The following is a 21,864-nucleotide window of genomic DNA, read 5'->3' on the forward strand; positions in this document are numbered from 1 at the left end:
TCATGTACAATCCTTACCTTCATATGCCCGAGATACCAGCGACTTTTTATATAAACTGAAAAACTGTGATTATCTATTAATGGTGTTAGACGTCACATCACAATATACCAGTATAAGACATACTGATATTAGGGCATTACAACATTATGTAACAACAGAATCAGATGGATTGACAGATCATAGTAAGATGGTGATTGAAATGGTTGAATATTGTTTAACATATAATGTGTTTATGCTGAACAATTTACACTACCAGCAAACACGGGGAGTAGCCATGGGAGCCAGCTTTTCCCCTAGCTACGCGTGTCTACACATGGGCTGGTCCTCGCAATAGAACACAGAGGGAATGTGCAATACACCATAATTGTATGGCTACGCTTTATAGACAACCTATTTGTCATCTGGAAAGGCTAAAAGTGACACGACAGTCAATTTTCTAAATATGAGGGTATACATTCAGAACAACAAGCTAGAGACAAAACATTACCGCAAGGAAAGTGTGGGCAAATCAACTTTGCATGCCAGTAGTGTCCACCCCAGACACCTGATAAATAGCCTCCCTTATGGGGAAATGCTGAGACTGAGGAGGGTTAAAAGCAATCAGGAAACCTTGACAGAAGCACAAGATGAATCTAAAGCTAGATTCCTAGCACAGGGTTACTCACTGAAAACCATTGAAGGGGCAATAACAAAATCCATGATTTCAGATAGATCAGAATTAATTAAACCTAAACCGGCGATATCATTAGAAAACCATCAATATCAACAGGCGAATCAGAGTCCCCAAAATGAATTTAAAACTGAGGAGTTCAGAATATTAATGGAATACAATAAGCAGCACATAGAATTACACAATATCATCACACGTAATTGGCCACTAGTGTTGAGTGATCCTGTGATAGGGCATAATTTATCACATAAGGTAGCCATTACACATAGAAGGGCAACCTCTATGAGGGAAAAACTGATGAAAACAAGTCCAGAACTGATTGAAAGCAGCAGTTCGTTGAAGTCTCACAGTGGATTTTACAGGCGTAAGACATGCAAAGCATGTCAATTAGGTATTAACAAGACCTCATATACAACACCGTTCTGCCACAAGGAGAATAAAATAAATAAATTACTCACTTGCAAAACCAAGTATGTTGTACATGTCCTATTGTGCCCTTGTGGGCTACAATATATAGGAAGCACAAAACTACAAGCCCACAAGCGAGTGCTTCAACACATCAGAGCAATTACAAACCAGGACAACACATACCCTGTCGCAAGACATTTCAAGGAATATCATGACTCAGTGCCCCCGAACAGACAAGGTGGCTATAGGGAGGTCCAATTACGAAGACTAGAGACAAGGTATATCCTTGAAATGGATTCCAAAACTCCAGGAGGGTTGAACAACGCTGAGGATATGTCCACCTGTTTATAAAACCCACATATCAATAGACTAACAGACTGGTATACTCGAAGAAAAGAAAAAAGAAGGAATTTTTATACATAGTTTTTTATGTATTTTACACCGAATGTTTTTAAGATATTTATTTATTTATATATACTTATCTATTTATTATTTAATATCTAAACATATGTGACCACATTTACATGAAATAAGCTGCTATAAAAGTCTAATAACGACCTGAAGAGAAAGAAAGAGAAAGAAATAATCAAATAGGCAGATTAATCTGCAAAGCATTTTATAACCATATGAATTTTATCATATGTTTATAAAACAATCAAACGAGCAGATTGTATGATTTACGAAGGGCAATTACTGTTGAAACAGCATTAATGACTTAATGGCAGCAGAAACAATGAGTATATAAGAGGAAAAGAAACAGATTTTAAAGCACTTAGCACTGACACTTTATTTGCACTTTCTTTCGCATTAGGACCATGGGCGTATTACATGTGCAAGATTTATCTGTAGAACATTTTCAATTCCCAAGAAAAACAATTAAAAAGTTAAAATATTGTATTTTGCACATTATTCAAAGGAAATTTGATCCATTTGTATTCGATTTTTATATATGCATTTATGCAATTATTTATTGAATATTGTCCACAAAAATAGATAACCCTGATAACAATGAACATTGTGTGCCATAGGAAGGGATTGCATAATAATACAATATATGCATTCTAGATGGGGTTTCTTTATCTATTTACAGTGTACCTCTTTCAATTGAAAAGACATATGTATTTAATAAGAATGTTCGTTATACAATATTTATAAACTGAGAAAAGTATTTTTACCATGTCCATGAACATGTGTACTCTTTGCACAAATCACAAAAGCACTATGTCACTTAAAAATGAAAAAATACGACCACAATGATGTTATGTGATCAATACTATTGACGAGTTGAAACACGTTATGGTGGCATCTGAAATAAACATTTCAAATACTTACTCCGTGGTCCGTGTGTGCCAAGAAGGTGTTGAAGAGCCTGCGGAGAATGTGATATATATATATATATATATATATATATATATATATATATATATATATATATATATATATATATATATATATATATATATATATATATATATATATATAATATACACATCCACACACACACATTGGAGCGCTTTACTTGAGCACCAGTTACATTACATAAGGACGCATATCACATATGCAGTGAGAATAAATGTGGCCAAACAACATGTTATGTACATCGCTTTTACTAATCAACACATATTCAAACATTTATTAATCTACTAGCAGCCCGTCCCGACCTTGTCCGGGAGCAATCAGGCTTCCCCGACCCCCGCCCGCCCCGACATTGTGCAGCAGCCCGGCCACCCACCCGCCCCAACTTTGTCAAGCAGCCCGGGCCCCCGCCCGCCCCATCCCCCGCCTGCCCCGACCCCGCCTGCCCGAAGCCTTACCTCAGCCGCCACTCCTCCCCCGTGCTCCTCATTTCACCGCACATTGTGCAGCAGCCCGGCCCCCCGCCCGCCCCGACATTGTCAAGCAGCCTGTGCCCCTGCCCCGTCCCCCGCCTGCCCCGTCCCCCGCCTGCCCCGACCCCCGCCTGCCCGGAGCCTTACCTCAGCCGCCGCTCCTCCCCCACGCTCCTCATTTCACCGCTCCGCCGTTCCTCCCCGCTTACCGCTCCTCCCACCTATCCTAGCCATTCCGGCGTTCGTCACCGCTCCTCCCCCACGCCATGTCCGCCGCTCCTCCCCGCGCTCCTGACCTCAGCACGCAGGTCGCGGCTGGCGCTACTTCGAAGGGACTACTTTTTTTATGTTAATTTTTTAAATAACGCATATTTTTATACTTTATATAGGCTATGTCCATCTGCACACCCTGACGAATACAATGATGTATCGGGTGTGTGGATTGGTGCTGTGATTCCCGAGTTTACCCGCCTCAAAGGTGCAAAGGTCTTCTTTTGTAATAGTAGTATAGATTTTGACATTTTTAAACTTGATAGCAGTGTCTGTGCATTAGTTGTACCTCATTACTACCAGTTTAACACCCAAATATAGCAATAAGTTATAGAAAGGTGACCAGTTAATCTTTGCGAAGGTCTTTCCACCGCGCGGCAACATGTCTCTGTGTTTTTTCTAACTTTTCAACTGGGCTAGAAACTTCTTTGTTAAACTCTGCAGGAAATGAGGCAGATGATGGATGGATTATGTGGCAAATGCGGCAAATGTACAATTATGCGAAAAGCCCTGCAGCCCCACAGTCACATAACTCCAGTGGGCCTTCCTATAATTCATGAAAGGCAAAGGGGTGTAAGAAGGGGACTGCTCAGTGACCAAGATTCCCAGAGAGCGAGGCCACCTTGAATCTCCACACTGCTTTGCAGATTGCAACTACCTGCACTGTAGCATGCTTCTGATAAATGTGCGCACACTACTCTGGGTGCCTGGCGATAAATGTTGTCTGTTTGTGAGAGAAAACAATTGCATGCTTCCAGTGACGCATCCCTTTTACGGGTAAAAAGCAATTCACAGCGGTATCCAGCTGGCATGTCCTTGACCCTCCTTGTACATCCCAGCAGAGCCACGGAGGGGTTATCTTTCTGCCACCCAGTGCTTAATTTGTAAAATATTAAGTGCAGGTGTTCACATTTTGTAGGAGGCCACACCCATTGCCCCAGCTCCACCCACTTCCTCACTGGCACCACTCACTTACTCTATTGGCTCCACCCTGCACTCATACAGGAACACCGCTCACCCTGCACTCATACAGGAACACCACTCACTCTGCACTCATACAGGAACACCACTCACTCTGCACTCATATAGGAACACCACTCACTCTGCACTCATACAGGAACACCACTCACTCTGCACTCACACAGGAACACCACTCACCCTACACTCATACAGGAACACTGCTCACCCTGCACTCATATAGAAACACCACTCACCCTACACTCATACAGGAACACTGCGCAACCTACACTCATACAGGAACACTACTTACACTGGAACACCACTCACCCTGCACTCATACAGGAACACCACTCACTCTGCACTCACACAGGAACACCACTCACCCTACACTCATACAGGAACACTGCTCACCCTGCACTCATATAGGAACACCACTCACCCTACACTCATACAGGAACACTGCGCAACCTACACTCATACAGGAACACTACTCACACTGGAACACCACTCACCCTGCACTCATACAGGCACACCGCTCACCCTGCACTCATACAGGCACACCGCTCACCCTGCACTCATACAGGCACACAGCTCACCCTGCAGTCATACAGGCACACAGCTCACCCTGCACTCCTACAGGAACACCGCTCATCCTGCAGTCATACAGGAACACTGCTCACCCTGCACTCATACAGGCACATTTGCTTACCCTGCACTCATACAGGCACATTTGCTTACCCTGCACTCATACAGGAACACTGCACAACCTACACTCCTACAGGAACACCACTCACCCTGCACTCACACTGGAACACCACTCCCCCTGCACTTGTACAGGCGCAATAAAACCAAGCACTTATGTCCATGGAAAAAGCTAAATATCAGAAATAATGTCCTTTAAAACAAAAATAAGCGTTGGAAAGACTTTTAAGCCACTTTCTAAGATTGGACTATTTCTGCCTTTTCCGTTTTCATATTGCTTTTCAAAAAATGTTTTGTCTAAACAGAAGCGTTCAGGTCTTACAAACAATATGCTGCTAAGGCCGCTTGTGGAGAGCAGGACACCACATTAGGATGACAACACTCTGAAAGATGAAAACTGACCCCAGAATTCCCATTGCTTTTAGGTGACCTCTAGACGCCATAACGCACTAAAGAAAACAACCTGTTGAAAATAAAATGTAAACGTTTGTACAAAAACGCGGTCATGGAGATCAGATGCAGTCAGTGCATGTGCATAACAAAGGGGGTTCTAATCAATTTAAATTTGCTAGTGTCCTAAACAATTTCAAAGCAGGCCGCCCTCTACAACAAGTCTAAGTTGCATTGGCGTAATGAAATGCGAATACAGAGCAGGACACTGCCCAGATTAACAGAGGGGCTCCTTCATATATTGTTTCCAGTTATGGGCTGTCAGAGAGCAACTACACCGACACACACTGGCAGGCACTGACCACGTTAAGTAGGGACCAGCACTGTTGGCGCGCTAGTGCTATTAATAAAATGTAGAGTGCACTGAAAAGAGATACCTCACTGAAGCACAACATATTTAAAGAATAGATTTGAGTAATGTCAATTGTGCAGGCACTGCCAGCACCTCGCCGCAATGACTTCCACCAGAGTAAGAACTGGCCCGGGCATGATTAAAATGTGTAGCTCAGCAGTAGTTGCATAGGAGGGGGCCCCCGCCGGTGTATGCTTGTGGGAAATAGTCCGTGGGGAGTTCAGCTGATCCGACGGGCGGGATAGTTTTAAAAATGTTTCAGAGAGATGTATTATTTTGTACCGTGTACACAGCCTTGCTCAGCACTCAGGGTTAATAACTTTCCACATTTAGTTGCCACTCTCGCTACCAATTTTGCATGTATGCACGTGCTAACCTTAGTGCCCCGTCACCGAATAAATCACTTACTTGTCACTGTCGGAGACTATGCCGGTCCGTGACTGCTGCTATGGTGCACTCTGCAGCCTGTTCTTCATCCAGGCTCTGTTGGCACTCTCGTCCCGGCGGTCCAGCAGCTGGCAGAAATTTAGACATGCTGGCAGGGGCACGTACCTGCCTCTTTTGGAACCCCAACTGCAGGTCACTCACCTTCCTGGACGCCGCTCCTCCCCACGCTCCTGACGTCAACACGCAGGTCACGGCCGGCTCTACTTTCAAGGGACTACTTTTTTTTAATGTTAACTTTTTAAATAACGAATATTTTTATACTTTATATAGCCTATGTCCTTCTGCTTGCCCTGAGGTTTTCTAAGATGTCTTGGGTGTTCATATTGGTGGTGTAGTTTTCGAGTTTACCTTGCCAAAAGGTGCAAGTTCTCTCTTTATAATAGTAGTATAGATTACTACAGTAAAAATGTCAAATTCAAGATTGTTACCAGTATGTAACAATTTATTTACACATGAAAACCTATCTTGCAAGAGTCAGGATATCTCTTGAGCGATTTTTTTTTTACCTTGCCACACACATTTAACCCTTTGATTACATACATCAGATACAACTACATATCCCATGGGATAAACCACATATGCAGATGCACAGAGTATAATATTTTAATTATCATCATTGTCTATGTGGGAGGGAAGGCGCATCATTATCCTCGCAAGGCTATACCGTTCTTCTGTTGTGCCTCCTCCCCACACTTAACAATTGTAATTAATAGCATATTGCACTCTGCACATCTGTTCATATTATTTAATTTTTTCATTAAGGTGAACACCAGTAAACAGGATTATCAAAATCTGCAGTTAACCACTTCATTCTCCAAAACATGTCATAACACCAAGCTCCTCACATGTAGCAGGGCCTCTTTAAAGGATCTCACCGTGGGTTTCACTCTTGCATCTCATTTTGATTTTTCCAGGTTCAGTAAGGAGAACAAAGACACTCAGGAGCCATACACCTTCCTGCCCTTTGGAAGTGGACCCAGGAACTGCATTGGAATGAGGTTTGCCCTTCTCAACATAAAGGTTGGAATAGTTAGCCTGCTGCAGAACTTCAGCTTTCAGATCTGCAAAGAAACACCGGTGAGGAACCAAATTTAGCATATCATGGGTTTCTTCTGTGTGGATTAGTCTTTTGAAAAAATGACTCACTCAGCTTGTGTGGTATGGGCCCAATTCACAAAATAAATTGAAAATCTCCAAACACTGGTCAGTGGCCTCACATGGATGAAGAGTTACAACATTTGGGCCTTCTAAAGGTTTCCAAATGCATGCCTGGGTATCTAAGAGTTGCAGGATTCCATGCCTACTCCTCGAAAGGTTTTGTGAATTCCTTTTATCACAAGTGTGGAAATTGTTTTGCCTGTTTAATTGTAATCATTGTGCAATTATGCCTGGTGAAATGCAAATGCCTTGACGCAGTGAAACACTTTCCATTTTGGAGAAAACTCTTACCCCTCTCCCCGCCAGTATTTAGGGTGTTGTTTCCACTTTCCACCAAGAAAAGAGATTTTCTCATGCAATTGGCCTAGATCGCTTACTCCTCAATTCTTGAGTGGGATTTATTCACACACATGTGCACTAATGTGGAATGCAGCATATGAATGCAGGTTACCTTTCACGAATACCTTGAACTCGTAAATTGAGCAATTTGCATCTATAAGTCAGAGTTACACATGTAAATAGTATCAGATCAAAGAACTTATAGAAATAAATATTTCTAGAAATGCAAATTTGGCACTTTCTCCTTTTATCAAAAACGTTCTCCAATATTTCAAAGGTGGACAGATTCCCACATTGTATCTGCTTTCCCAGAACTCCAGCTGTATGCAAATCTTTTGGTTACCTGATTACACCATATTATTCATAAATATAAGGAGAGGAGGGATACTTGATATTAGTAATGCAATATGCCTTTACATGTTATGGGCGTACTGTGAATAAACACATTCCAATTGAGGCTTTGAAATTATCAAAATAGGCTCACTGTACAAGGCACTGAACATACAAGTTAACAGAAAACTTCGTTTTAAATCTGTGCCAAGGTCACACCTAAATCTTTTTTTAGCACAGCAACTCTTCATCATGGTTAGTAGAAAACTACAGAAATGATCCCTGAAAGTGTGGTCTTAGTTCATACTTGCATTTTAGAACTATCGCATTTAAGTACTGTCCATATCCCTTGAAACATATATTAATCTAAATGCCCAAAATAAGATCATTTCCATTTCCTCTCTCAATATGATTGTGACTCAGGGGCATATTTACAATAACTGGCGCATCCCTGCAAATCAGCAGGGATGCGCCAGTTATTGTGCGCCACAGCTCCACCATCATCGATGCGCCACATTTACAATGCGGCGCACCATGGTGCAAAAACGGCACAGATGCGTGACGCATCTGTGCCGTAAAAGTTTCGCATTGCTGGAGTTGTGTCGCAAGCGGGACGCAGCTCCAGCAATGCTCTGGGGGCCCTATCTGTCCAATGCTGCTTCAATCCTTACGCCTGCTTCAGGCAGGCGCAGGGTTTTGATGCAGCATGGGACTAAAAGTGACTGAGTGAAATCTTGTAGATTTCACTCAGCCACTTTTAGGAGGCTTTCCTGCGCCGGAACGCCCCCCCCCCCTGCACAGAAACGCCTACATGTGGCGCAGGGCTTTACAACGTGACGCATCTCCCAGATGCATCACGTTGTAAGTACCCCTGCACCATGGAGCAGGATTTGCGCCGCCGCTGCGTCACAAAAGTGACGCAATGGCGGTGTAAATGAGGCGCAAGGGGCTTGTAAATCTGCCCCTCAGTACCTAGTTTCCTTCAGTGTTAGTTTCTGTCAGAATCACCCTGTCTGTTTTCTTCTTCACATTTCTCATTCATTTAAGATTTTGAGGTAATTAATTAAGGAGTAATGAAGATTACTAGTGAGTGATCTTCAGGATAATGACAATTTCTAATCAGTAACGAAGCTGCTACCAACTTGTTCATCTTCCTTATTTCATTTCCTACTTAAAATAAGACTTTCTATTGGATTAAGGAAACTTTCTAGTAAGTGTTTGTTTTATTCCTAACTTGTACATCTTCCTCATCATATTCCTTACTTGTTGAAATTTTAGACTTTGAGTATCGAAGATTTCTTGTATTGTATTGTATTGTATTTATTGCTTATTAAGCGCAACTGTCACCCCCAAGGGTATCCTGGCGCTGAGACCGAACCGTGCATCAATTAAAACAGCTACATTACTCTGGGAAACAGATAAGTTTTGAGGCTCTTTTTGAAGGTGAGCAGATCAGGGCAGCTCCTTAATGCCAGGGGGAGGGTGTTCCACATTGTGGCAGCTGCAAAGCTGAAAGCGCGACCACCCATTCTCGTTCTGTTAATTTTAGGAACTTTTACCAAGAACGCCGAAGAAGATCTTAAAGGTCTGGCTGCCTGATACCAAAGGAAGAGGGTCTGCAGAGGTATTGGTCCCAGTCCATGCAGGGCCCTAAAAACAAGGCAGAGAGCCTTAAACGCAATTCTCTGCTGGACTGGAAGCCAATGTAGATCGGCTAAAGCTGCCGATGAAGAGGCGGACCGTGGTCGAGACAAGGCCAGTTTAGCGGCCATATTCTGTATCCTCTGGAGCTTTAAGATAAGAATCTTTGGGGCACCCAAAAGTAGTGCGTTACAGTAGTCGATCCTACTGAGAATGGAACTACGCACTACCTCGGCTCTGGAGCCCCGTGGAAGAAGTGGCAGGATTTTCCGTAAAGCACGGAGCAAACCCATGCAAGTTGCTGCCGTTTTATTTACGGAGGCATCAAGCTGCAAGTTGGGTTCGAATATAACTCCCAGGTTGCGAGCTGACTCTGCCGCCTCCACCGATCCCGGAATGGACATAGGCCAAAAATCGGCCGGTAGTGTACGGGGAGTTCGGTCCAAGGAGCAATGGAGTACCTCCGTTTTCGATCCGTTGAATTGCAACGCATTGGCTCGCAGCCATGCTGCTGTGGCTGCCATACAACGGTGAAAGACATCCCTTGAAATAGTCTCTGAGCCCTCAAATGAAAAAATCAACTGAGTGTCATCGGCATAGTTGACAACGGATATGCCGAATGACTTTATCAGTGCTATCAAGGGACGGAGATATATATTAAATAGGATCGGGCTGATTGCCGATCCTTGAGGGACTCCCTGTTTCACCGGCCTAGTGGCTGATCGAAAAGGTGGTAATGCCACGGCTTGTTGTCGGTTGTCCAAGTAGGACGTGAGCCAGTCTAGGGCCAGGCCACACACTCCCGCGCTCCGAAGACGGCCAAGTAAGACTTCATGGTCTACCGTGTCGAACGCGGCCGACATGTCAAGTAGCACCAAAAATGCAGACTTGCCCCTGTCGACTCGCGTTCGCAGATCGTCCAACACGGTGACCAAGGCTGTCTCGGTGCCGTGCGCTGGCCTAAAGCCATATTGTACAGCATCCAGACACAGATTTGTTTCTAGGAAGTTGGATAAGGCTCTTGTGACCCATCTTTCAAGGACTTTAATCGCAAATGGTAATAGCGAGATTGGCCTATAATTGGCCGCACAAAGAGGGTCCAGAGAGGCCTTTTTCAACAAAGGTGTTACAATGGCCAACTTCCAGCTGTCTGGAACTGACGCTGTGGTCAACGACTGACAGCAGATGGAATGCAGCGGAGGGAAAAGCTCATCTTGGAAGGCCTTCCAGATCTTATGAGGCATAGGATCCAACGGTGATCCTGACGATACACTGTTTGCCAGGATAACAAATTCCTCTAACGAGGGGACGGGAAAGCTGGACAGCTGAGACATCCCTTCCATGTTGGGAGCCGAATTGGAGTCCATGTTGTCAAACGGGTCCAAAGGAGAATCTGCGGTTATTACAGATTGTTCGGGATTTTTCAATCCAGTCAGGATAGTCCTGATTTTCTCCTCAAAAGCAAGGGCCAGCGAGTCACATAGTGCCTGTGAGGCCGGGATAGTAGACGCCATGCAAGGTGGGTCGGACAAGGTCTTAATCAGTCTGAACAGGGTCTGAGATTTGTTAGATGCCTTCGTCAGAGTATCTTCCAAGAACTTGGCTTTTGCGGCTCTTAACTGGGCCTTGTATTCGTGCAAGGCTGCTTTATAAGCTGCCTTATCCTGCTCCCTATATCCTCTCCTCCAGGCACGCTCCGCCTGTTTACAGCGGAGTTTGGAATGTCCTAGTTCTTCGCTGAACCAGGCGTTTAGGCCTCTGGGCCTGTCTCTTACCTTGCGTAAGGGGGCCAGGTCATCGAGAGATGATACGATATGCTGGCAGAGGGAGGCATAGCTCTTATCCACACTCTCCTCCATCTGAAAGATTCCCGGTAGGAGTGTGGGTCGAATCGGTTCCCTAAGGAGACGACTCCATTGCCGATTCAGCTTCCTGCTGGTCGATTTATTAGGTCTCCATGGGGCAGGCATAAGGAGGGACAGGACGATCATGGAATGATCGGTCCAACCCTGGGCCTCGACCTTCTCTACCACCACCAAGTTCTTATCTGCAAAAACCAAGTCTAGTATATGTCCCTTATCATGGGTGGGTACCTGAACCAGTTGAGCAAGCTGGATGTTGCTACATGCTTGACACAGTTCCCGGAAGGCCAAATCATGCGGGCCAGAAGGCCACAGGTTGAAATCACCCAATACTAGAAAATTGGCATGCGAGTTCGAGAGGTCGTAAATCAGATCGATTAAGGATTGAAGGGCTGTCGTAGGCAGAGAGGGCGGACGGTAGCATAGAAGACCTGCTACTAATGTACCTCCTTGAGCCGCAATGGAAAAGCCCATAAGCTCAAACCCTGCTACCTTCGTAATCACCAGTTCGGTCAAGGATATAGAGTCTCTGAAAATATAACCTATCCCACCACCCCTGCCCGATATACGGGGGGTGTGTCTTATCAGATAGCCTGGCGGGCACGCCCAACCTAATTCCATGTCACAGTCCTTCGTGGCCCACGTTTCAGTCACGAATAGTATATCAAGCTGTGACGATTCAATTAATAAGGCGGTCTCAGCGTGATGTTTTATCAAAGAGCGAGCGTTCACCAAGCCGCAAGATAGTGTCTTAAGCGGGGTGAGGATGGGCTCAGGCTCTAAATCCTCAGTGGTAGCAGGGCAGGGGTATGCAGGGGCAGGAGCGCCAGAGGCGCCCGGGACGCGAACGGGCGCAAACGGGCTTACCTCTGGCGCACCTCCGGCGCATCTACGGCGCCTCCGCTGCACGCATCCGCTGCGCGTCTGCTTACACATCTTAATTATAGTATTACGCCGAGCGGACTTCCGGCTGCTCGAGCCTCTAACCCACCCAATATGGCGCCTGAGAATGTCTCAGAGCGTCACTACCTACCCAAGATGGCGGACGAATCACCAGGACCAGGGACCCCTAACTCAGTCTCGCAAACGCGGCTTGTGGGGGCACAATTTAGATGCAGGTAAGCCTAATCTCCAGGTGACAGCAGTAGCAGCGCTTCGATTTAAGCAGCGGCGGAATACAGCTGCGCAATTACAATGACGCGAAATTTAAAATTATCGAACAGTGCAGGTTTTTAAAACAAGAATCCAAAAGTGATGCGCGTGATGTCAGGAAAGGTCTGATGGACAAGGACTAGGAGCAGCTTTTATAAGCTCTCCAAGTGCGGACTTCCGGCTGCTCGAGCCTCTAACCCACCCAATATGGCGCCTGAGAATGTCTCAGAGCGTCACTACCTACCCAAGATGGCGGACGAATCACCAGGACCAGGGACCCCTAACTCAGTCTCGCAAACGCGGCTTGTGGGGGCACAATTTAGATGCAGGTAAGCCTAATCTCCAGGTGACAGCAGTAGCAGCGCTTCGATTTAAGCAGCGGCGGAATACAGCTGCGCAATTACAATGACGCGAAATTTAAAATTATCGAACAGTGCAGGTTTTTAAAACAAGAATCCAAAAGTGATGCGCGTGATGTCAGGAAAGGTCTGATGGACAAGGACTAGGAGCAGCTTTTATAAGCTCTCCAAGTGCGGACTTCCGGCTGCTCGAGCCTCTAACCCACCCAATATGGCGCCTGAGAATGTCTCAGAGCGTCACTACCTACCCAAGATGGCGGACGAATCACCAGGACCAGGGACCCCTAACTCAGTCTCGCAAACGCGGCTTGTGGGGGCACAATTTAGATGCAGGTAAGCCTAATCTCCAGGTGACAGCAGTAGCAGCGCTTCGATTTAAGCAGCGGCGGAATACAGCTGCGCAATTACAATGACGCGAAATTTAAAATTATCGAACAGTGCAGGTTTTTAAAACAAGAATCCAAAAGTGATGCGCGTGATGTCAGGAAAGGTCTGATGGACAAGGACTAGGAGCAGCTTTTATAAGCTCTCCAAGTGCGGACTTCCGGCTGCTCGAGCCTCTAACCCACCCAATATGGCGCCTGAGAATGTCTCAGAGCGTCACTACCTACCCAAGATGGCGGACGAATCACCAGGACCAGGGACCCCTAACTCAGTCTCGCAAACGCGGCTTGTGGGGGCACAATTTAGATGCAGGTAAGCCTAATCTCCAGGTGACAGCAGTAGCAGCGCTTCGATTTAAGCAGCGGCGGAATACAGCTGCGCAATTACAATGACGCGAAATTTAAAATTATCGAACAGTGCAGGTTTTTAAAACAAGAATCCAAAAGTGATGCGCGTGATGTCAGGAAAGATTTCTTTTCTTATGACAATAAGGATACCAACAATGCATTCATACAAACAGTTAGAAAATGTCTTTAATATAAATGTATCATTCATCAAAAAATATAGGAATTCTAAAAAAAGAAATCTATTCGCTGACCCCCTTCATTTCCTAAAACTGGGCACAAATCATTAAGCTTTTTTAATTGCGCCAACCCTTTGAGCATAGACTTCCTTATGTTTTTTTGACCCAATTCATTTTGTCTATTCAGAGTCAAACCGCTGATCTCCATCTCTGCAAGATCAATGATCAATGATTAGTGACCCGATGTAAAAGAATTGTTGTTGGTATAGAGTTAGAGAACAATCAATGGGAGGAATTCTGAATAGTGCCCCTTGCAAATCAGGTTGAACTAATATTTGTAATTTGAGGCTTAAACACTCCATAACCTTGCTTCAGAAAGTAAATAGTTTCAGACATAGAAATATGACATGGGCCCAATCCCCTCAGATGTGGCCACATCTAAAGCAACCAGCGGTCTGGGAAGAATACATTAAGCTAATGTGATACAGGGTATAATATGAGACCCATTTTGAAAAAAAAGCCATGTGTTTAAAATTGGCTCCACATTCGGCATTATGAGCCATAAGGTCGTAACATTGCCACCTTACATGGTCCATCCTCCCTTCAAGAAATTGTGGCATTGAGGAAAAAAACTGACACAGCAGTGGACTTGTGGACATACGAATATACCTATTGATACCAACTGCCTACCCCTGCTAGATTAGTGCCAAAATGCACTCTACTAATATGATCTTTGGCGGTATTAGCAGCCTGAACATAAGTCAGAAGGTGTTTGTATATTTGAAGGAAGGAGAATATCAAGTCGGGCCTGACATATTCTTTATCCTTTACTATCTGTGCCCATGTTTTAGTTTGCCCTCCCAAAAGAAAATGACCCAAAACTCAATACTCTGCCTTTTCCCATTTCCTAATAATATTAATCTGAAGGATTGGCTTACTATTCTACTTTCGAGTAAAGGTACTAAGCGATGAGTCAAAGGGAAAAAGCATTCGACCTGCAATTCTTGAAATCTCCTTACGAATCTATTTAACCCTTTATTTAATGAGCGCTTGGGTAATTTGGGGATTTTTAAGAAGATTGGTACATGCCCACTATGCTAACTCAGCAAACACTGCAGGTAAAAGAAACTCATACAGGAGCCCCCTAATGCATGATTAGGACAGTCAAAAGAGGCAGCTTTGTAATAGTTCAGAATACAGGAAAGTGTTGGTCCTCCAGCAGCAACTGACATCTGGAGCGTCTGTAATTTGTCTGAGGTATTTTTTCCTGCCATAAAAACTTGTGCAACATTTGATCTATCTCAAGAAAAAAGCCTCTTTACCCAAAATAATAACATTGGAAAAGAGAAAAATAAATAGGGGGAGAATAGACATTTTAATAATGGCCACTCGCTCAATAATGGATATTGGTAAATTCTGCCAATTATTGAAGAGTCCACAAACTTTACTAAGAGTGGTAGAATAATTCAATTTAAACAAATCGGCAATATCGTTGGATGTAGCGATACCTATATATCTTATCGGGCGGGCTGCAGAGAAAATTTGCTGCACTCCTATAGGAAAAATCGCAGGGGGGCAATGGAAGATAAACACCTCAGACTTGGCCTGATTGATCTTATACCCCCTCACCTCTGAAAACGATTGAATTCTACGAAAGGCATTGTCTTTGTTGTGACTATTCCCAGCCAAATACAGAAGGATGTCATCAGCAAATAACTTCAGCTTGGGAGAATCTGGCAGTGGTGGCAGAATCTCTGGATCGTGCCTAACGGCCGCCACAAAGAGTTCTACAAAAATAGCAAACAGAACGGGTGACATTGAACACCCTTGCCTCGTACCCCGAGATATGGAAATCACTCCAGCTGGCTGTGAATTTACCATTATCTTTGCCTTCGAATAGAGATTCCTCAATAGTTTAACCACTTTGGAGGGAATGCCGAAACGCTGGAGAATTGTCAAAAAGACGTCCCACTGCACACGGTCAAGCACCTTTTCGGCATCTAACATAATTATAGCTGCTTCAACCTTGGTATTGGAATATTAGTCTATTACCTGTATTAAAACGTTAGTATTGGCTAATGGCAGAAATACATTTTGGTCTTGATGTACTATTGGCGAAGCGGTGGTGGCTTGTCTTAACATGATTATATTCACAATTAATTTAGTCAGAATTCAAAATACTTATTGGGTGATAAGACCCAGGTTGTTCTGAAGCTTTTCCTTCTTAAGAAGTAAATTCCCCAAGAAGAATACACACGCAAACAGAGACTAAGTCATCGAAAAACTGACTCAGGTAAACAACGGAGTGAGTGGAAGAAAGTAAAGGAGGGGGGTGGGTTTGTTCTTTATTATTAATGTCAGGGAGTCGGTAGGGGAATGTTGTGTAACATTGAAAATAATATTTCATCCTAATCGCATACAATAGTAAGGGGTGATAGAATCCTGAAACTACTAAACTGATTGTGTATATACCCTGCTATATGATACATATATGGTATAATGCCCGACCAAGAATATGGAAGATTGTACCTATCAGTATTTTGAAATGTATGATTCACAGACTTGTTTGGTCTATTGTTAGATAAAACCAATAAACTTTGTTTAAAAATCGGAAACTATACAATTTGAACCCTCATTCCAGATCTCTTAACGACTATGCCCGGAGAGTCCCAGCATGCTTGTTCTCTTCATAGTGTTTTTGAAAACAGGTGCACTGGTTCACTATTCGGCACATGCATCAAGGGGTTTTGCATTCGCAAACGGTGCGAATCGTAAAATTCGGCCGTTTGCGAATGCAAATCCCTTTTTTGGGATGCATTAAGGTTTTTGCTTTTTTCGCAATTTAAGAAATCACAATTTATTTGCGATTTCTTAAATTGCGATTACATTTAAGAAATCGGAATTTTGCAATTTCTTAAATGCAATGCATGATTTTTTTTAAATTGCAAAATCGCAAATAGGAAGTGGTAAATTACCATGAAGTTAACATTCATGGTTATTTGCAAAAACTTTCAAAAATGCACAAAAGTGCATTTTTGAAAGTTTCATTTTACACACACACATGCCCTTGGGGTTTGTGTGTGTGAAAAAAGTACTTAAAGGTACATTTCAGGGGTGCATGGGGGAGGTCCTTTGGACCCCCCCTGCACCCTTGAAATTGCATTCTCATTTTGCGATTCCTTAATTGCGAATCGCAAAATGAGAATGCCTTCACATTCATTCCTATGGGCCTCTAGGCCCATAGGAATCAATGGAAAGGGATTCCTTAATTGCGATTCGCAAATTGTGAATCGCAATTAAGGAAAATTGAGAAATCGCAATAAAAATGGTGATTTCTTAATTCATAGCCGTTTGCGAATTCTTGATTGCGATTCCTTAATTTTCGCAATTAAGAAATCGCAAACGGGAACATTGATGCATGTGGCCATATATCCCAAGAGAGGAAATATTCACAAAGCCTCTGGCTGGCCTCGGCAAGTCTATCCTTGGATGCCTTTATATATACCCTATTCAGAAAAGGGGGTCCCTTGCTCATTGCACCATCAGGATTCAAGCAAGCCGGGCCGACGACGGCTGAAATGCCAGAAACCGGTCCCCGGAAGCTTGTTTCCTTCCCAGTGTAAGAATTGGCTTGGTAGTTTGGTTTGCCCATTTCCCATCATGCACTGGGACAGGAACAGACTAATTTGCATATAGCCAGGTTCTGAGCTGGGATGGTGCAGTGAGCTAAAAAACGGGTTGGATCTAGCCCTGATCTTTTGACTGGGTGAGAGTATTCTGCTTAATTCAGAAACTCTGTCCATCACCACCCCTTGTTGTTAAATATTTATATATACCCTGGCATCTAGGCACCTTGCCTGCTCAAGCTCAGATTGCAGAGCCGGAATTTCCTTGTGCATAGCTCTATTACTCTGAGCAGTGTAAGATATAACCTCCCCCCTAGTAGATGATTTGCAAGCTCCCCAAATAGAGTAAATGGCTACAGTGTTAGCATTTAGCTGCCAAAACTCCACCAGTCCAATGCGAATGGTCACAATCCAATCCTCTTGTGTCAGCAAGGATTTGTCAAAAGACCAGTGTGGCTTTAGCATACAGGAGTTACATCTTTTAAGACCGACGTCTGGGATGGAGTGATCTGAAAAGGGACTTGACAAAATACACATCCCTACCTTTTGCCACTTGTGAGATATTAAACCGCAGTCAATACATTCAAGTAAACTGTCATGCTTATAGCCTGCAAATATCAGTGTATTAATGGTGCTGTCAATGTATTAATGGTCCCATCAAACATCTGAGAACCGCTTATCAAATAGTGATCGTGATTTTGCCACTGGAATTGATCAGTGGTATTTATGCACTTGCTGTTCACCAGTATTGTTCATTAAATTCAATAATTTCAGAACTCAGTTCCAATTGGTCAGTATACCTCAGCACCTTCACTTTTTTTTAAAGTCTTACAACTCTCTTTTCTACATGCCCCTCAACAAATTATTACCTCTACTCTCAATGACCCTCAAAAAATAATTCTTAAATCTGTGTAACCCAATATTTACTTGTTTTTTGGTATCCTCCATCAGATTTACAACTGTCTCTGGTTCATGATGTTGTGATTTTCAGTGCTATTTGGAAAGTTCATAAATCTTAATTTTTCACATTTCATTACCCACAGACGTATAATTTTTCCACTTGTGCAGCAAATAAATGTGTGTGTTAGGTAGCTGATGTTCGTAACTGCTGCTGGATGCATTTCTAGCCAGTGTGTTGCTTTGTGGCCAGTTAGTTATGTCTGGAACCTCATAGCCTGAGAATTACAGCTCTTTACATGCCTCTCAGATTTCAGCTCATCTCAAGGTCCAGATTAAAGGTCACTCTTTTTTTTTCTCTCCACCTTTGCAGATTCCACTTGAGTTGGACAACAGGGGGATGACCAGACCAAAAAAGCCAATATATCTAAAGCTTGTTCCCAGGACAGCTGCGTCAATAGAAGATAAATGATTGACACAAACCACACGTCCTTCCGCAAAGCCTCCATACTAACAGCATGTAACTAGTTGCGATTATCACACTGGAAAATGAAGAAACATTATATTGTCTAGCAGTGCCCACTCTTGAGGTCTTTCCTAAAGCCTCCTGTCCTTGACCCCCTATCAGTTTTTACTCTTCGCCTTTGGATTTTTTTTTTATGGACTATATTTCTTGTACTTCAGTTGCTAAAATCAGCGTTGCATCACCGATTAACTTTATTATGGTTCGGATATGGCGTTTTATACTCAACACAACAATCAGGTCTAGCTAGCGCAATATAAAACTCTCAAATAAATGATCTCCTCCTGTTTCTCAGTTTTGTGTCTGTAACAGCATGGCTGCTGGCTTGAAACCACATAGAGAGCATCACTCATTACCATGCCGAGACACCGGCAATCTTCTGTTAACCCTGAAAAGCTTGCTAAAACTGCACATTATTCAACTCCTCTTTTATTCCCCAGCAGTCGTGTCTCCAAGAATGTAAAAAAAAAACATTTTAGCGCTGGAGGGGAGCTGCATTAGTTTTTCAGTTAATGCTGTAGTTGTGGTGAGTCCTCCTCGGGAGCTGCTACAGCCGATGCCGGCAGCCCCCAGGGCAGCCTGGTCTCCTCGGCGTGCGGCTGTCAATGCCTGGCAGCCTCCTGCCAACTCTTGGTCAGATATCACAGTGGGCACAGTCCTGTCAAACAGGTATGTCCAACTCTGGGGCCCCAAAGCTAAAAGGGATCTCTTGGCAGCAGGGAGGCCACGTCACCAGTCTTAATGTACAACTAATCCACTTGATAGGCGTGATATGCTCTGTGTTTAAGAAGAATGTAAAGCTGCTTGATAGTGGGAGGGGCTCCTTCTATTTACTTTCACTAAAGGGATAATGCTTACTAATGTCCCCTGCTCCTCTAAATTAATATTTTCCTACATCCGAGCAAGAATTATCTTCTGGGCACAGACAAATAGACTCGAAAGGATTAGCATTGACATTTAAATATATTAAAATGCAGATACAATGAATTTTCAGAATAGAGAAGAATGATTAACAATAATGTGACAGTTTTTTCTTTTTTTTAAACAAACCCCAGTTTTGGGAGTTTGTTTCTAAAAAAAAAAAGAAAAACATTGTAAAAGTTTGATGGGCGTCCACATCATATTTCTTGAAACTAGCCATCAAACTTTTACAAAATTGAATGGAATTTTGGTGAAGCCAGTTCCTGCCAAGGTTAGGATTTGTCCATGAGGGTTACAAACAATTTTACATTTGGCAGGCATAGGTCCCTTTGGATGGCGGGGCAAATGTAATTTACCAATCCGACGAATCCTCTGCCCCTCCAAAGTCTAAGTCAGCCCCTATGACACAACAAAATTGAAGACTAAGGGGGTCATCCTACCGGTAAAAGGGACCGCCCGTCATAAGGGCGTGGTCCCGTGGCTAGCATTAGGATGCGTCCGCCACAGTGGCGGGTGCATCCTGCATTCTTACCATTGTGGTGGGCGGTGCCGCCACAATGGCAGGAAGGCATGCTATGCACTTCCATGCACATCATGGCAGGCACCGCCCGGTGCTTGCCATGCTGTGCATGGAACTGCTGGGGGTACCATAGGTACCCCCTTTGTGCACCCCTCACCCCCGGAGTCAATGGGGGCCCGCCTCGGGCCCCCATGGACTCCGCCCCGGTCGCCTGGACCCCCAGCCATACTATTATGGTGGGGGGGTCATTCCAGCTAGGATGGCGGGTGGATCGCCCCCGCCAGGCCGGCGGTGGCTACCGCCGGCCTGGCGGGGGCGATCCGCCCGCCATCCAAATGGGTGCCTAAGATTCAATTTTATAGGTTTAGCAGAAAAAATTCATTCGAAAGATTTTTTTCAACAAATAAACATTTTCATGAAACACAAACGGAAAAGGAAACTGAAACCCAGAAGTAATTCTGACCAAAACATTCCAAAAAGACATTGCTTTAATGTTAATTAAACTGAAGAAAGATTAAAAAAATATCAGAAGATCAGAATGCAAAGCAATACAAGAATGTTATCATGTTAAATTCATCAAAAAGAGAGAGGGAGAGAGAGAGCGAGAGAGAGAGAGAGAGAGAGAGAGAGAGAGAGAGAGAGTGAGAGATTGGAAGCAATCAAGGAAATGTTGATGTTAACAACTTTACCAGAGATGATTGTGCTTTCTGTGCTAAAATGTATGCATTTTATATCTGAGCTTCATTATTTTCTTCATATGCTAATATTACATGCACATTTTGTTCGAAGAATTTATATTGCATCATCATGATTGGGAATACAACTTGGGACTTGTTGTAAATTTATTGATGTGTATAGAGTTGCTTCATTTGATTTGGGTATATTTTATGTTTTAATAAAAATGTTAAAAAGATATCATCAATCCTTTTGACATAAATGGAATCTTTGTTTATAGGTTGATTAAACATGGCAAAAGAATTTGGAGAGTTCAGAAAATATGTACATAATGTACATCATTCCATTAAACTAATTTTGGAAAGATGATGTCTAAGAGATTACTTTTTAATATTACAAATTAGAGTGGAAAAAAATCAAATGACCACGGATCTCTATGGTAAATAGACAGTTTGCAACATCTTATTACTGGCAACAAGCTTCAATCCACATTCAAAAAACATTGCTTCCTGTACAATCAACTATTGTTTGTAAATTCAGTGTCCAACGAAGAATAATGTGAAATTCATGAGAGAAAAATGCTTGATAAATTTCATACATGCGCATGAGGCTATTCAGAACAAATATTAAAACAAATGACAGATAGTCTTCCTTGGATTTTCAAGTAGGGATCCATTGAAGGTGTCAAGTCACAAAGAGATGAAAGAACGTACAAAGTTATTTATTCAGTTTAGCAGACATTCATGAATAATTAACAAGATAAAATAGTAGAAAATGTACATTAGATGAGAGTATAGTAATAGCTGAGCATCACAATAAGCACAACTACTTTTGGTTCAAAAAAAGAAAATGGGGACATAGCACAT

At 43.3% G+C, this 21,864-nt stretch overlaps 1 protein-coding gene across 1 annotated transcript in view; it reads left to right on the plus strand.

Annotated features, from left to right (window-relative positions):
- Nucleotides 1-21,364, plus strand: part of LOC147684821 (cytochrome P450 3A21-like) — a 242,933-nt gene extending 221,569 nt beyond the window's left edge. The window contains exons 12-13 of the mRNA XM_086940698.1: nt 7,003-7,165; nt 18,733-21,364. Of these exons, the coding sequence (XP_086796824.1) occupies nt 7,003-7,165; nt 18,733-18,831 (262 nt within the window). The 3' untranslated portion in view covers nt 18,832-21,364. The remainder of the gene's footprint in view (nt 1-7,002; nt 7,166-18,732) is intronic.
- The last annotated feature ends 500 nt before the right edge of the window (nt 21,365-21,864 follow it).

Source organism: Lissotriton vulgaris, chromosome 10 (assembly GCF_964263255.1).
Source record: "Lissotriton vulgaris chromosome 10, aLisVul1.2, whole genome shotgun sequence".
Classification (NCBI taxonomy): domain Eukaryota; kingdom Metazoa; phylum Chordata; class Amphibia; order Caudata; family Salamandridae; genus Lissotriton; species Lissotriton vulgaris.